This window comes from Pteropus vampyrus, unplaced genomic scaffold (genome assembly GCF_000151845.1).
Source record: "Pteropus vampyrus isolate Shadow unplaced genomic scaffold, Pvam_2.0 Scaffold231, whole genome shotgun sequence".
NCBI classification, from domain to species: domain Eukaryota; kingdom Metazoa; phylum Chordata; class Mammalia; order Chiroptera; family Pteropodidae; genus Pteropus; species Pteropus vampyrus.
In genome coordinates, this window is record NW_011889012.1 from 210,019 (window position 1) to 226,544 (window position 16,526).

The 16,526-nt window shown below is 51.0% G+C and overlaps 1 protein-coding gene across 1 annotated transcript in view; it reads left to right on the forward strand.

Annotated features, from left to right (window-relative positions):
- GRK4 (G protein-coupled receptor kinase 4) overlaps positions 1–16,526 on the forward strand; it is a 49,387-nt gene that overhangs the window by 30,699 nt on the left and 2,162 nt on the right. Inside the window, exons 11-16 of the mRNA XM_023519669.1 lie at positions 1,838–1,875; positions 8,004–8,093; positions 9,141–9,349; positions 13,533–13,670; positions 15,375–15,536; positions 15,995–16,129. Coding sequence (XP_023375437.1) covers positions 1,838–1,875; positions 8,004–8,093; positions 9,141–9,349; positions 13,533–13,670; positions 15,375–15,536; positions 15,995–16,129 — 772 coding nt within the window. The remainder of the gene's footprint in view (positions 1–1,837; positions 1,876–8,003; positions 8,094–9,140; positions 9,350–13,532; positions 13,671–15,374; positions 15,537–15,994; positions 16,130–16,526) is intronic.

Genomic DNA, 16,526 nt, shown 5'->3' on the forward strand with positions numbered 1-16,526 from the left:
GTCGGGGCTCGGCACGGACCCCAGGGTTGTCAGCTGTAAACTGTCTGAGCAGAACTCAGGGCAGTGTTTTTCTTATCCCGCCCCCATCCAGACCGTTGCTCCCGATACCTTTCGAATAGAGTGGAGCTATTTTTCCACACCATGTTCTAAATACTTAGGTCATACCAAAGCTCCGGTTAAGCCAGAGTTCTGGAAACTTCCAGCTGTGGCCACGCTAGCCCGTGCTTTCCTCTTCACCGTACCCCACAGTGTGCCAGCAGGTTGTCCGCGCTGTCACTCCGCTCTGCGTGGCCCCGAACCTCGCTGCTGCCCACGGAGGTTTCGTGACAGCTCCAGCACAGGTGCTGGCGCGCGGAGTGCACTCCATATGCGCTGTCAGTGCTGCTGTTCCCACGCGACACACACTGTGGCTGCCTTTCAGGGCCCGCTGACAGGCAGTGCTTGCTCCCAGCTGGGTGTGGTGCTGGAGGGACTGCTTCGGGACAGGGCTTCTCACCTTCTCGGTGGCCGGAAGACCAGGCGAAATGCAGGCTGGGAGTCAGGAGTGTGTGGCCAGCCGGGATCTGCATTCTAACGAGCTCTCAGCGATGCTGGCTCACGCTCTGAGCAGTGAGCGTTTAGGGTTTTTTTTTTACTACAGAAAGAAAAAGGGAAAAAACAAAAATGCTCATCATCCCACCCAAATGACGCGGGAGCATCTACCCATGGCTAGAAAGTGCAGACCGAAGCCACCACTTCCGCCCTTCTGCTGCCTGTCCCCCTTCCCAGGGAGACGGTGACATGTGTCTTACCAGAAATGCTGCTGGGCGTCCATGCGCCCACATCTTCGTGAGCCTCTGAGCGGGTGACGTCTGCTCTTTTTCTGGGGCGTTGTTTCTGACGGAGGAGGCTTTGCACTGACTGCAGCTGGGGGCTGCGCTGCAGGCCTGCGCTCGGTGCTGGCCAGGGCCCCTCTTTCTGGAGCGTTCCTGAGACCATCCTCCTGCCCACTGCCGCCCTCACGTGTTTCAGTGGTGGTGTCCCCTCCGCTGGCTTCGGCTCCCTGTGGGTTTAGTGGCATGACCACTGGTTGGGAGCGATGCACGGGAGAGATGGGTTGTTGTGGTTAGGATGCACTTGAAACCGGTAAAATATAAATGCTTTGAAAAATAATTTTTTAAGGGAAAAAACAAACAAGTAGTTTGAGATACTGCATTTCAGACAGTTTGGTCTCTAGTGATTTACGTCGTTTGGAAGCTTGTGCTGTCCCTCGGCCGTCACAAAGAGCGACGGTAACGGTCACTGCTGTGGACCTCGCCACACGCTGCACCGTGTGAGAGTGGGTGTCGGTCCTCCACGTGGCAGGGGAGACGCTGAGGCTCAGAAGCTGAGGTCACACAGCTGATAAGGGGCAGAGCCAGGATTGGACTCCATGGCTTTTTGACTCCTCAAACTGAGTTCTGCTAGTATGGGGAATTTTCAGTTGACACATTAAAAAGTATCCTGACGAAAAGAGAATTTGAGCCACGTGCATTCAGGACTCATTCCTGACTGCTGGGCTGTGCGTTTCAAAACCGAACCGTCTTCAGTTAAATCCGTGTAGTCTGCAAAGTGGTCCATTTTACACTGTTGTCACATGTACGTTGTTTGTCGACTCCTCGTCCTTCCACGTGATGACCGAAGCCTTGTGATGACACAGAAGGTTCATAAGTTGATCCACAAAGGATGGTTTTGTTCTCTGCCGTTCTTGCTATTGCTCACGGCGTAGAGACAGCTGTGGTTATTTCTGCTGGGTGCTGATGGGTCAGTTTCAACTTCTGAATAATTGAGTTTTTTGTTGTTGTTTCTTCCTTTGTAGAGACTTAAAGCCTGAGAATATTCTCCTTGATGATCATGGTAAGTGAGTGAGCCTTTCACGTTTAAAGCATAGACTTTGTTGAGTGGGACTTGGACACAAAGCTAATGTGGATTTAGCTGGTTAATGCAGAATAGAAACTACAACAAAAAGAAATGGGTATATGTTTTTTAAAAATGATAATATAGATAACATTGCCATTCCCCTGTATTCAGGCAAGAAGTAGTGATGGTCATAGTTTTCAGTTAATGATTGGGCTTTAGAAGCATACCAAGGTCAAGTGAAAGAAAGGACATTTTTCTCTCTCCTCTTCCTCGCTGTTGACCCACATCCTGCTTTATTCCTTGGACGTGTGTTTCCAGGATGCTCTGGGTACTGTCCCCTTGGCAGAGCACAGGTCACTGGGCAGGAGTGCAGATGCCTCGTGGGCTCTCATGCTGGCCGTGGAGGCCCTGCGACAGTGGACAGGAACGGCCTTTTGGAAGGACCCTTGTTGGCGGCACGGGCACCCATTCAGACCTGGGTTCTCTGGGTGACACCTGCACTCTGCGTGTTAACAAGCTGCTATGTTAACAAGTAACCACCTAAGTGTTGAGAGGGAACTTTTTTCAGGTGATCTTTTGGCTGAGAAGTCTTGCAGTCTAGTGGAGAGCATGTGACAAGGCCAACAGGATGCCGCCAAGGGGAGGGCAGGGTTGAAGGCAAGGGCCCTGAAGGCCACGCGGGCACTTCCAGTGCATGGGCTCCTTTTCCACTCTGCCACGCGCTTCCTGCTTGTCATGCCGTGTGTGCGTGAAACAGCCGCCCTGTGAGGAAGGGAAGGAATTCACCTTTTATGGAAGGCGATACCAAGATTTGGAAGGATTTTGCCAAGGTCACGCCCATAGCTTCCGGCTTCCGGCCTGCGATTCGTTCTTTTTTTTTTTTTTTACTCTTCTTTTTTCTTTTTCTTCTTTTTACCCAAACCCAAACCCCAGCCCCAAACCCAACCTCAACCCCCTGGGGTTCGTTCTCGCTGTGCTGCTGATCAGAGTGGGGATTAAAACGGCTTAAAGAGGGAGGATGCACTCTGCGTGCAGTGGGGAGTGATCTCCAGCGTATGCCGTTACCTGGAAAAAAGTAAGGCGCAGAACAGCGTGTGGCATGTTGTCTGCTGAGTGAAGGAAGAGGAAGTAGCAGTGCATATTCGTATTTCGTATCTGTACGTAAACACCAAGGGAAAGCCATAAACTAACAAGAGTGAAAACAGAACGTGGGGAGCAGATTTTCCACTGATGCTGATACTTTTTAATATGTTTGTAGTATATCATTCAATTTCTGCAAAAAAAAAAAAGCCATTACATGCTGGGATTTTGATTGGAACTATGTTGAATCTGTAGCAGATTTGTGGAGAACTGACATCGTAACAATATCAAGTCATTCAGCGAATGCGCGCAGGACGGTTTTGTGGGTGGCGGGGCTCCTTTCATTTCTCAGTGCTGCTTTGTAGTCTTGTTCCCTGTGGCACCGTCTGAGCACATGACTTGTTCAGAAGCCCCTCATTTATTCGTTCCGTAAGTGGCCTTAAGGAAACCACATACGGGTATTGGTAGGTCTTTCTCTGTGTAGCTCCCTCCTCTCCAGAACGTTCCCCCACAAAGTCGAGCTGACCTGTCTTTCTCGAGGTCTAGCCTCTGTCTTCTGACCTTAGTGAGACCACCTGCTCTGTGTAGCTGCCCCCTCCTGTGCCGTGACCTGAAGGTCGCTCCTAGGCGGGATGCCAGCAGGGACGCCAGGAAGGCGGTGGGGCCCAGCCCGCTTGTCCCTCTCCGTTCGGGAATCACAGCCCGCGGCTACCTTGGGCCCAGCGTCCAGCAGTGTATTCGATCGTCTTTTCAGTTATTTCTGGCAAGAGGGCAAGTGTTGTATCAGCCACTACTCCTTGTTTGGAAGCAGAAGTTTTCAGACATTTGTAGTTTGGTACATTCCAATTTATAAATTATTGTCCCATTATGTGTGGTGTTTTTTTGTGTGTGTTCTGATTAAGAAAATTCTGCCTATCTCTATACCACAGAACTTTTGATATTTTCTTCCAAAAACATCAGTGTTTTATGTTTCCCATTCACTTCTGTGATCCATCTGGACCTGATTTTTCTGTGTGGTGTGAAGTAGCGGTTAAGATACACTTTTCCCAAATGTGTCACCAGTTGACCCAGCACCGTTGACTGGGGAGATCATCTATTCCCTGCCTCTTTGGAGTGCCACATTTGTCGTGAATCAAGTATCTTTGTATGCGTGGATCAGTGTCTGGGCTCTGTTCCGTTCCCGTGGTCATCCTGTTTATCCTTAGGCTCTTTAGCTGTGGTCAGTGTTCGTGGCTCCCCACGGCCTTGTCCACCCTGGCGAGAGGAAGGAGCCCAGCAGCGTTCCTGGGCGTTGCCCGTTACTGTTCTTCACACGCCGTGGACCTGCTCATGTTGCAGTTAAGAACAGAAAGCAATGACCAAACTTTGTTTGCTTTTCTTGATTTCAGGAGACTTTTAATCTTTTCTTGTTTTCTTATTCTTTTAATTGAAAAAAATGTACTCCTAGCTATACTTTGGTTTCTAGTATTTAAAAAATGCAATTGATTTGAGGATTTTTGCTGTCATGCAATTAAGATTCCTAAGAACTGGTTTCTGCCAGAAGCCACAGAACACATGCTCCTCTGCGTACTTCTTCATTTCCCTGCTGGACAGCTTCTGAGGTTTTGTTTTTGTCTCTAAAGCAGAACTTGACTTACGTGGTAGAATTAGGTGAGGAAAGATGCTATTGTCTGTCCTAGGTGTGAGGTACATTTACCCTTTGACCATCCTGAAGCGGCAGCGCTCTGTTTTGCAAACTTACAAATTACGGGGGACTTGACTTAGGAAATTCGGCCGGTGGTTGTGATAACAAAGGAAACTATATCGCGCTTATATTGTCTGTAGCAGAGGCCTCAGTTTTGCGGAGTAGACGTGTTCCTAAAGAGTGGGATAAATAGTGAGTTTGTGTAAAAACCAGTAGCATTTTGTTATTGACAGTGATTTTATAGGAAATCACATCCTATTCTATCTAAGATAAGCATTCTGTTTTTTAAACATAAAAACAATACTATTATTACATCCCAAAGTATTTAATGATTCCTTAATATCACCTGATAGTCCATAGACTTTAAATCTTAATTGTCTCATAAATTTTTTATAATCGAGTGTGTTTATAATTGACTATTCAGTGAACCTCATTTTGTTTGGTTGTTATCTCGTTGAGCCTTTTTCAATTTTTACAGGTTCCTCCTCCCTGCTTCTTTTTGTTATTTATCTGTTTGTGAAACCAGGTATTATGGGCAGAATTGTGTCCCTCCAAAATTCATGTGGTGAAATGCTAACCTCCAGGACCTCAGAATGTGACTGTATTTGGAGATAAGTTTTTTAAAGAGGCGATTAAGGTAAAATATGGACATCGCGGTGGGCCCTGACCCAGTATGACTGGGGGCCTTATACGAAGAGGAGAGTAAGACACAGATACACACGGGAGGGACGGAGGTGAGGGCACAGGGAGAGGGCTGTCATCTACATGCCACGGAGAGAGGCCAGCCCTTCCAACACCTTGACCTTGGGCTTCCAGCCTCCAGGACCGTGAGGAAGTAAAGTCCTGTGGCTTAAGCCCCCGGTCTGTGGCACTTCGTTATGGCCCCAGCACGTAGTACCCGGACGTTCCTCTGATCTCCCATGGTGTGGCTTGGGCTGGATTTAATGTGCTCCCCACCCCCACCCGCACCACCGCTTTTCCTGTAAGCCACAGTTAGATCTGGAGGCTGGAATAGTTCCAGGTCTGGTCATGGGTGAGCAGACATCGTGTGTGCTTCCTGTCGCAGGGCAGAAGGAGGCAGGCGGTGGCTGAGTAACTCTTTTCGTGGTGTTCAGGTTGGTCAGTGCTTTCGAATGCTGTCAGCCTGATCTACGCGTTATTCAGATCCTGCCGGCCTTTCGTTTAATGGCTTAACAGTCATTGCTGAGATACCTCATTTCACTGGGACTATAAAATGGCGATATTCTGATTCTGTCGTTCCTTTTGCACCCATTTGTTGGGATTCATCTGTAAAAAAGAACTTTGCTTCATCAACATTTGCATACTCGTTTGTTCAGGAAAACCAGGTGAAATACTCGAACACTGCTTCCCTATACTTTCACTTTTCAGAGTATTCTGTTCTCGATCATTCTCCAAGGCAAGCAATGAGGTTTCATTTTTCCGTGTCATATGAACTTGTGGGTTTTAACACATCGATGTGATTTAATCCATTGGAGCCATCATTCTTTTTGATGTTGATCGTTCCATCTTCGGCCAGTGAGTGTCCAGTGGGCTTTCATAACTTCCTGTTTTCAGTGTTCTAGGGTTATCTTGAACACGTGCTGACCGAGGCCTGGGATCGACCATTTCTCCAAAGGGCCCCGGCCTTGCATCTGGAAAGTGGCATTGTGAGGCCACGGCGTGGGCGCCGAGATGCCCGTTGCTGCCCTGTTGGCTCTTCTTCCTAGACCTTGTCAGTGGACAGAGAAAACATTTGTCTTGTTTTTCTTTTTAAAGGAAAATATTCATCATGGATTCATATTGATGTTCCTAATTCTCATTTAACTTTTTCATTTCATTTTTGCGTGTTTTTCTCCTAACGCTGAAAATATTAGTTCCTAATGATATTAACATAATTACAATATTTTTCTCCACTTTACCCTCTTACTGTGTAACAGAGATCACTCTCCAACAGTGAGTGGAGATCCTTCTGGATCCCTTAGTCCCGCTGCCTGTAGACGCACCGCCTGATTCTCCTGGCCTCACTAGGAGAGGGTGGGCTGTTTCCATTAGTGCAGCAGTGCATAGCCTTGGGCACCTGTCATTTCTCATCTTGTCTAGTGCCTCCGGGACACAGGCACAGGAGTGGGGTTGTGCTGGCTTGTGTTCCCACCAGCCGTGGCTTTGTGTGCCTGCTCCCTGCAGCCCCACCGTCAGACGTGTTCTCCAACTCAGAGTGTTGGGTAGTTTGTCAGTGGTTTTACTGTTCATTTCTCAGTTTAAAATATCACTTTGTTAGTAGAAAAATAAGAGGAATACTTAATTTCACAGCATGCATGTGCTCTACTTAAACATAAAATACATAAAAACTACGTTGTTGAGGGGATCTTTCTATATGAAAGGAGCAAAACGAGATGTGCTAATAAATGACAGAGCTGGGACTGGAACGCAGGCTATGTGGTTCCAGAATCTGCTCTAACCCCTCCACCCTCCTGCCTCCCAGCGTGGGCGTGCGCCCGGGGCATGACACAGCTCATGGCGTGGTATAGCCTGAGGCAGGGGTCCAAGTTCTGTCTCTAGAATAATGTAGACTGATGTGAAACTGCTTCAGGGCCGTGGAGGGCCTGCTGCATGTTTGTAGTGTTCAGTAAGTATTTACTGGTCGGTTCATTTATTCCTTCAGTGGGTATGCATTGAGCATCTGCTATATGGCAGGTACTACATTAGAAGCTAGGGACACAGGTGAATAAGCTGAACAGGGCGTCTGTTTCCAGGCTTGCTTTATTTTTCTAGACTTTCAAAAGAATGTTTCCTGTAATTTATTATTTTCATAAGCAATTTAATAACTGTTTAAGTCTTCATATATAAAGATATTAACACATAATATAGTTTTAAGTGAAGTTCCTTTATTTATTATTTTCCTGACTCTGTTATCATTTCTTCAGAGAAAAACGCCATATTACTCGTCTGTGGTTGTCCCTGCGTAAAAGCCTACTGGTATTCTGACAGAAAGTGTTCATTTGCTATTTTGTAGTTGGCATAGTGTTTATTATAGTTTTATTTAAGTATCTGGTAGTTATGTGGCAGTAAAATACTAAACCCAGTGCTTGTATCTTATCAGCTGGTTGTGTGTAGTTAAAGGGCTTCCTGGTCAACAGCCAGGGAGAAATCTAATTTCCTGCTGTTAGTGGAACTGAACTCAGTGGATGATACTTTACTAAAAGTAGAAAAGTTCAATATAATTTTAGATTTCAATGTTTCCAGGTGTGGATTGCTAAAATTACTATCCATGTTCTTTAGATGTTTTTCTCCCATTTTGTGTTGTTGTCATAAAGTGTCAGCACGCCCCTGTGATTTGTGTAATGTGTTTGAACACACACAGGACATATCCGGATTTCAGATCTTGGTTTAGCCATAGAGATCCCCAAAGGGGGGACGATTCGAGGAAGAGTCGGAACCGTCGGCTACATGGGTACGTACGAGACACCCCCAGCAAGGCTTGCACTGTCTGTGTGGGCACCAAGCCCTCGGAACACAGAGAAGTGGGAACGCAAGAGCACCTGCAGGCCCCTTCCGCCTGGTGGCCAGGTGGTGTCTGAAGTCTAGACCCAGCCTGTGTTGGGCTGCGGGGAGTCCTCCCAGCCACCCCGCTCCTAGATGACAGTGAGGCCCCTAAGGCCATGTGGCTCAGCAACGGCAGGGCCTGCACAGGGGGACAGGTCTCACTCTGCCACTGCCGCCCATGTGCACACTAGCCTCGCAGATGCCTCGCGAATTCTTGTTCCCTGGTTATTCTGAAGCCTGGCCTTGGGTCAACTCCAGGGACTACCCTCCCAGCTCCTAGCCCAGCGGTGCCAGCCTGTCCCAGGGGTGGCCTCTGACATGAAGGAGGGACTCGAGGGCCTCTGCAGAGTCCTTCAGTAACACCCCACGGCCCACTGTTTTCTGCCGTCACCTGCTGCTGGAGGTCTTGACCGTGTGGTGAACAGATGGCCAATGCCATGGGCACCTGTGGGCGTGGCTCTGTGCATTCAGAGAGCACACCCCTCAGGGGACGGGGTCTTCCCCAGAGCACCTTTCTGTGGTCACTCTAGGACCACTCACTTCCTGTTCTGCGAATGGATACTGTTTCTGATGGCAGCTTTATTGAAATATGCTTCACATACCGTAAACCCACCTATCTGCAGTGTACAGTTAGGTGGGTCTCAGTGTGTTCGCAGAGTTGTGCAGAGACCACCCCTCATTTCAGAATACTTTTGTCACCTCAAGAAAGAAACCTGTACTCGTAACAGTCGCCTCGTCCCTCACCTCTTACCCCCGGCCCTGCACCCACCGACCGGCCCCTAGAGATGGAATCGCACACTGTTCTGCGTCCTGTGTCCAGCTGCTTTTGCTTAACACGTTTCCCAGGTTTATCCATGTTGTAGCAAACGTTACATTTAGAGTGTGTCATTTGGAATTAGAAGAAAATTTAAAACCAAATTTAATTTAATTTAAATTTCCTGTATTTGTTATGTAGCTCCTGAAGTTCTCAATAATGAAAACTATACATTTAGTCCTGACTGGTGGGGACTTGGCTGTCTGATATATGAAATGATTCAGGGACATTCTCCATTCAGAAAATTCAAAGAGAAAATCAGACGGGAGGAGGTGGAACGGCGAGTGAACACTGCCACGGAGGAGTATTCCGAGAAGTTTTCGGAGGACGCCAAGTCCATCTGCAGGATGGTGGGTGCGCTCTGGACAGCTTGGGAACTAAGCCGCTCACTCGCTGTCGCTGGGCAAATGTAGCAGCGAGGCCCTCAGGCTCGGGAGAGGCCAGCAGAGGTCGCTTCCCGTGTCTCCTGATGCAGATGCCAGTGGGGCTTCCTCTCGAGTCAGACAGGACATTAGGGAAAGTTCCAGATGGCATCTGGGAAGATGGCGGGAGTGGGTTTTGGGTTGGGCTGAGCAAGGCAGAGCAGAGCTCGCTGGTGGCTTTCTCTGAGGCGCTGCCGCGGGGAGAGCAGTGTCACGGTCGCTGTTTTCAGAACACAGCTGACCGATGTCACATGACACTAAACATCGAGCAGCGTCTTTGGCAGACTTGACAGTGAAGTTTTCCTCCTCTCTGCCCACGTTTCTCTTCCCTGCCAGCTGCCAGGGGTGCCATCTGACAGACACCCTGGCTCGGCCTGCCTGCCATGTGCCTGCTCTTGTGTCCAGTGTGGCAGCAGGGCCACGGGGCCCCCGAGGCGTGGTTGGATCTGCCCCAAGTGCCCTTGGGCGGGGCTGCTGCTTTCATTCCCTTGGGGCCCGTGGCTGCCCGGGCATGGGGTGTATGGAGGCAGTTCCCTGTCACTTACCATAGGCCATTCTTAGGATTTTCCCGGCACACCCTTTCATTCACGTTCACTCATTTGCCAGGAGTCCTGAGCATCTCCTATGGGACAGGCACTGTCCTAGGCTAGGCACTGGGGATCCAGCAGTGAGTGAAACAGACAGGAGCTGGGTCCGCAATGCTCGTTCTACTTCAAGGGTGGTGGGAATGCACAGGAAGCAGGGGAAGATGTGGGGACTGTCAGACGGGTCGGCCATGGGGGAAGGGCGAGGTGTGCGCTGACCTTGGGAACTAAGCTGCTCCAGGGTTCCGAGGGGAGTGGCTACTGGGAGGAGGGGCTGGGCAGGAAGGACGGAGGGAGGCCAGCCCGGCTTTGGGGGGGGTAGGGGGGGTTCGGGTGAGAGAGGGAGTGGGGCTTAGCCCTGCGTGGTGGCAAAGCGGTGACAAGTGGGAGGGTGGCACCTGCAGGGTTTGTGATGGGGGAAGTCTAAGTTGTGGCAGGGATGGGGGGAGGAGAGAAGGGCAGGGGCGAAGCCCTGGCTGCGCCCAGTGGGGTGTGGACAGGAGAGAGGGTGCAGGTGGTGAGGAGCCGTAGATGTGTAGCAGGAGCTTGTTCTCGCGAGGCTTGTGTTCGCTGAGGTCATCAGCTGCTCGAAGGTGGGAGGGGGCTGTTGGAGGTGTGAGGAGAGGAGGCACACCAGGCTGCCCAGAGATGAGATGCAGGGACGTGAGGGTGACTCCCTGGGCAGCGTCAAAGGCCCACATGCTTTAAAGTGAGACCGGTGGCCCATTGTGTGTCATGCTCCTCCCGTCCCAGGAGCCACAGCTTGGAGTCATGGCTCCTCCTCGCCAGAGTTAGACTGGGGGACACACAGAGAAGAAGCTGCTGGAAGTACGGCAGGTGGAGGGCTTGCTGGTCATGAAGAGTCTAGGCTGTGACGGGCATGGGGCAGGGACAGTGAACCAGGTCCTCGGAGAGGAGGCCACAGAGAGGGAGGTGTGTTGGAATCACCGACAGTTAAACCTGTTAAGGTGTATTTCAGTGACTTATGTGACTTGACAGTGGCTAGAGGGTCATTATTGGTTTCTTTTTCCTTTTGTTTCCATATATGCCGCTATGTGTGTTAGTGGCCCATCATTAAACAGTGGGACCAGAGGCCTTTCTTCCAGTTCTTTCTGCTTGGAGCTGACAGTGTTTAGTCAGCTACTCTATATTTAATAACATCCTGGCCAAGCTACTGTTTATGTTCAGTTGATAACTATATACTGAGTGCTTCCTACACTCTGATAGGGCTGCGGGAGTATAAAAATATAAATTAGAAATGAAGCCTGCCCCTAAGGAGCTCACTGGTTAAAGGCAGGCCTAAAACAAACATCAAAATAACTATGGTAAAAAGCAGAATTTGCTGAGTCCTTTAGGAGGAAGGAATGCCTTTCCGTTGGAGGTGCTGGGGAAAGAAGGTGGCGTCTGGGTGGGGGCCAGTGCTGTGACCTGAGCGCTGGCTTCGAGGCGGGGGCCTGGCGCGAGCCTCAGCTTCTCGCGGAGAGCCCCCCTGTCTGGGCCTCGGGTGTCCGCATCTGTGAGCCGTGGTTACGGGATCGCTGGGGACCTGGAGCGTTCAGTGACGCGAGTCCTTGGTGATTCCTCAGCAGAAGCATTTAGTTCTTAGGTGGGTTAGCGGCCAACGGCCGGAGTGGAGGAGGAGCGTCCGACGATGCCAGGTCGCTCCAAACAGGAGAGCGGAAGGGACAGGAGCACCCGGGGCGTGGGCGGCGGGCTGCGCCCCTTGCTGAGGACACCTGAAGGGGCTGCAGGCTTCGGCCGGGCTCCTCGCCCTCTCTGCCTGGCACCCTCTCCGGTGCTTCGGGCCTGTGTGCTGAGGGAGTGGCCGTGCACCGGAGAGGGTGCCAGGCAGAGAGGGTGAGGAGTAAGTCAGAGTCGGGCTTGTGTAGGATGAGAGAAGAGGGGGAGGGGGAGGAGAAGTCGGCTTTTGCGGTAATCTGCTTAGGAGGGAGAATGACACCTGGCGTTTGGATACCTTTTTGTGGCTTCGGAAGCTCTGTGACATATTAGCCCATACAATCCTCGCAGTGGCTTTCCAGATAATCTCAGGCTCATAGTTGAAAAACTGAGCCTGACTTTCATGATGTCCCACTGTCAGCGGCAGCGAGTAAACACGAGCCCAGGCTATCTGACCATGGTCCAAGGTGCTGTCCTCTGCCCTGTGCTGTTGGTCAGGCCATGGGATAGGCGTGTTGGCAGCAGGCCTGGTGACAGGGCCATGCAATCCTCGAGATGTAGGAGTTGTGTTTGGCATTTCCCTTCACTTCCATTCCCATTTAATTAACGAAGCATGCAGAGAGTAAGTGCACAGAGCACATGTCACTGAGGCCCTGCCCTGGCTTGGTGCTGGGCACACTGGAGGAAGCAGCCTCCGCCTCCTGAAGCTTTGAGTGAGGCAGGAAAGACGGCACTAGGCAGTCACCCAAGTGATGTATTCACGGCAGTAGGGACGGGTGGCTTGAGAGATTGGCGGAGGATGCTCTGAGGCAGGAGGCTGGAACCTGAGGGGTTTAGTAGGAGTCGGCCCGTACACATAGAGTTTTCTAGATGGAGGGCAGAGTGTGTGTGCTAGCCCAGGGCAGACTCAGCATGGCAAGTCTGAGGAGGGGAGCCAAGAAGGCATGAGCCACGCTGCCAGAGCACAGACAGCAGGGGTTGGGGGTGCGGCCAGGGAGCTACGGGCGAGCTGGGGCCCAGTGTGCTCTGGCCTTTGCCTGGGACTTCAGTTTCTATTCAGGTAAACGTGCTGGCTGTGGGTTTGTTTGGCCAGGGTTCAGCAGAATTCTCTGGGAGGGGCCAGGTGGTCCATGTTATTTAGGCTTTGCAGGTCTCAGCTCCACCTTTGTAATGCGGAAGCAGCACAGATACTATGGGGCTCCTGGGGTTCCCATCAAACCTGTGTACAAAACCATGCAGCCGGAGAGACGGCACCTGGGCTGCAGCTCCCCAGCGCCGGTCCATGCTGTACGGTAGAGAGTCCAGGGCTCTCCCGTGCTGCTTGATGATAACTGTGGAGGAAGGCCCAATTTAATTAGGGACAGTTATACATTTATAAGGAATACTTTTGAAAGAGATACTTTCTATTAATTTTAAGAATGTACAATTTCTAGAAGTAGGTTTGCTGATTCTTGCCTGAGATCCTTAGTGATCTACTTAATGAAAAGAATAAAATGGTTTCTGAGTAACTTAGCGTTAACGTGGTATCTCTGAAGTACTAGTTTCTGTTTCTTTTTAAAAATTCCCCTAATATTTATAGGGTTAACTTGTTTTTACTGAAGGATTTACTTAGCCAACTATTTATTGATCACTCAGAGGAACAACTGAATTTCAACTTCTTTTTGAAGCATCACGTATTCTGAATTAGTAGAATCTGAATGAATGGGGTTTGGTCAGTACTTGGAAATTTGAGTGACCATTTAGATGGAGTGCTCCTCTCCCCCCTCTCCCGATTTTTGATTATTATGGAGATTTTCTGAGTTTTCTTTCTCATCTTTGGAGCTTTTTGACTCCATTTCTGCTTCTTGCAGTTACTCACCAAGAACCCCAAACAGCGCCTGGGCTGCAAGGGTGACGGAGCAGCCGGAGTGAAACAGCACCCCGTGTTCAAGGACATCAACTTCAGGCGGCTGGAGGCAAACATGCTAGAGCCCCCGTTCTGCCCCGACGTGAGTACCGTGCGGCTGTGGGGGCCTGGGGTCCCGGGACATGGCTGGCCTGACCCACGTGGCGTGGCTTCTGCTCACGGTGCTCCCCCGTTCCCCCCATCCCCCCCAGGCCCTCCTGGCAGTGCTCTGGCTTCCGGCCTGGTGTCTGCTGTGGGCCGTGCTTGCTGGTGGAGCCGAGCGCATGTCACTGCCCTCGAGAAATCTCAGCCCTGATCTCCTGGCATGCCCCACAAGGCTCTCCTTGTTACCAGCGTCCCTTTCTGACATCGGTGCTGGCACTTTCCCTTCTTTAGTCTGGAATCGGCCTCCCCACTACGGGTCTCAGAGGTCCTGGCTCCACACTGAGAGCCCCAGAGTGGCCACTTGAGCCTGCTAGTGAGTGAGCTGAGGGGCCCAAATGGGTATCTGGCCCAGGGCTGGCACAGGTCAGTTTCTGGTGGGAATCCCTGCGGGAACAGTCTGCTGCAGGTATCTTATAGAAATGTGACGATAAGGTGATGTTTCTGCAGGGTGTGATGGGAGTAAGATGTGCAGTTAAAATCGTTTCAGTTGTCCCGTTCGGGACTTAGGTTTATTTTATATCCATGTAGCTTATATAGTAACTTCTTCCTTTGGATGAGTTCACGCGTCACATATTTAGTGAACGCCTGCGACCAGCCAGACACAGCTGTAGGTGTTGGGCCCCAAGGAGGACAGCGAGCAAGGCCTCCGCAGCCAGGGAGACTGTCCCAGCCTGCACAGAGAGGCGGTAGAGCAAAGCCAGGCAGGGGCTTCAGATGGGCCATTGGTCCGAGAGCCTTCTGTCCACCTCTGTGGCTGCTTGGGGTCCGGAGCAGGGAAGACAAGCCTGAGACAGAGTTCTCTGAGGCAGGAGGCGTGACAGCAAACACCCGCTGAGGCTCAGGGCACCTGGGGGTTCTATTAGACTCACCCAGAGAGACCTGTGGGGGCCAGGTGACAGGAGAGCCAGATGGTCATGTGACAGGCAGTTTCGTGTGAGCCTGTCCCTGGGCTGTCTCCTGAAGCTTTCATTTCCCCACCCTGTGACAGATGCTTTCAGAGCGGGCCAACCAGTGACCTAGGGAACCGTGTTCCTTTGGTCATCACAGCCATCTGTGTGCAAGTCCTGGTAGGCAGTAGGACTTCCTCAGAGCTGCAGGGTGCCTCTGGCACGGGCTCAGCCCTACTGTGGCTGCCCTCAGCGCCTTCTGCTCCCCATCCCCGGAGGCGTGGGCAGGTGCCCCAACGTGCTGGCCAGCCGCCTCTGCCCCAGGACAGCAGTGCCGCTTCTATCCCAGAGCATCACCGACCCCCTCGCCAGGCCCACCCTTCCAGGGGGCTGTCACGTGAAGGGAGGAAGCCGAGGGCCGGGGCGGGTGCGGAATCCATAGCCAATGGCCTCCGGCCTTCTCAGTGTCCCAACAAGAGCACCCGGCCCACCTTCTTCACCCGGCCTCTGTCTGACATGCGTTTTCCACGGCAGACAAGAGATGCTGGGGCCTCAGGAGGTTTGTGGGTGAGACAGTAGCGAGGGAGCTGGAGGGGACGGTGTCTGCGGGTCTGAGATGCCGAGCATGTCTTGGGGAAGGGGCAGGAAATGTTTCAGATGGGCTTGGCCAAGACACGGGAGCGGGATGGGGGCCCAGGTCTGGATGGTATTCTTAGTCGGCGGGGACAGTGACAACCCCGTGACCTCACGGGCAGCGCATCCTTGTTCCCGGTGCACAGCCGCAAGCAGTTTATTGTAAGGACGTCCTGGACATCGAGCGGTTCTCCACGGTGAAGGGGGTCTGCCTGGACACTGCTGACAACACCTTCTATGGCCAGTTTGTCACGGGCTGTGTCTCCATACCCTGGCAGAATGAGGTACTGCCCTTTACAGCACAGCGGGCTAACGCTAGTTACGAAGACAAAGGCGGAAAGGATGAGACGTGTGTGTGTACAGTAGTTTCCTCTTTAAAATATAGTCTTTAGCTATTTTACATACGTGTGTGTAGAGATAAAATTTATTCACTGCAGCTGCCCTTGGTCCCGTCATAGGAGGTGGACATCTTGGGTGCAGTGGTGGCTTGCCAGCCCCGAGTCCTACTCAGGGCTGGCTGGCACCATGGTTCCTATGGTAGTGACACCTCTGGGGGTACGCTCAGAGAGAGGGCAAGAGGAAGCCACATTCCTCACCCAAGAAGAGGCCAAGCATCAGGGGAAGTAGGCCTCAAGGACTGGACTGGCCCCAGGGCGCTAGCACGCTGGGTGGGAGGTGGCCGCCCGACCTCACCAACCTCGCCGTGTCTCCACCGCTCTGTCTTGCTCTTCTGTGGATGCAGATGATAGAATCTGAATGTTTCAAGGACATCAACGAAAGTAAAAGTGAGGAAAGTATGGCATTAGATCTGGAAGACAAAACAGAATCAGTTCTCAGACCAAAGAGAGGCTTCATCTACAGACTCCTCAAAATAGGGGTAAGGGTGAAAAATTGTGATATTTTGAATTTTTTTTTTAATGTGATGTGTTAAAAGAAAATAATTGTACCAAGTTAAAACTTTCTTTTCTTTTTCCAACTTGCTTTTTTCAACGCCTCTTATATATGACATTTCACATAGTTTAAGAGCCAGCTATATGGTGCCATTTGAGCCCAGCCAGAAAAATCCCCACGGTGGTTTGCTGTGTATGAAGAATCTGTTCTGATCCAAAAGGGATGGCTTACCGACACTCAAAGATGCCTGTCAGTGACACAGCATTTTAAGCTAGGCTGAGAAATCAGTATCTTATAGAACAAATCATAAAACGATACACGTCATTTAGATTCTACACGTTCTGATTCTTATAGCTGTTATCTTTCTGCTTCAAACAGAAACT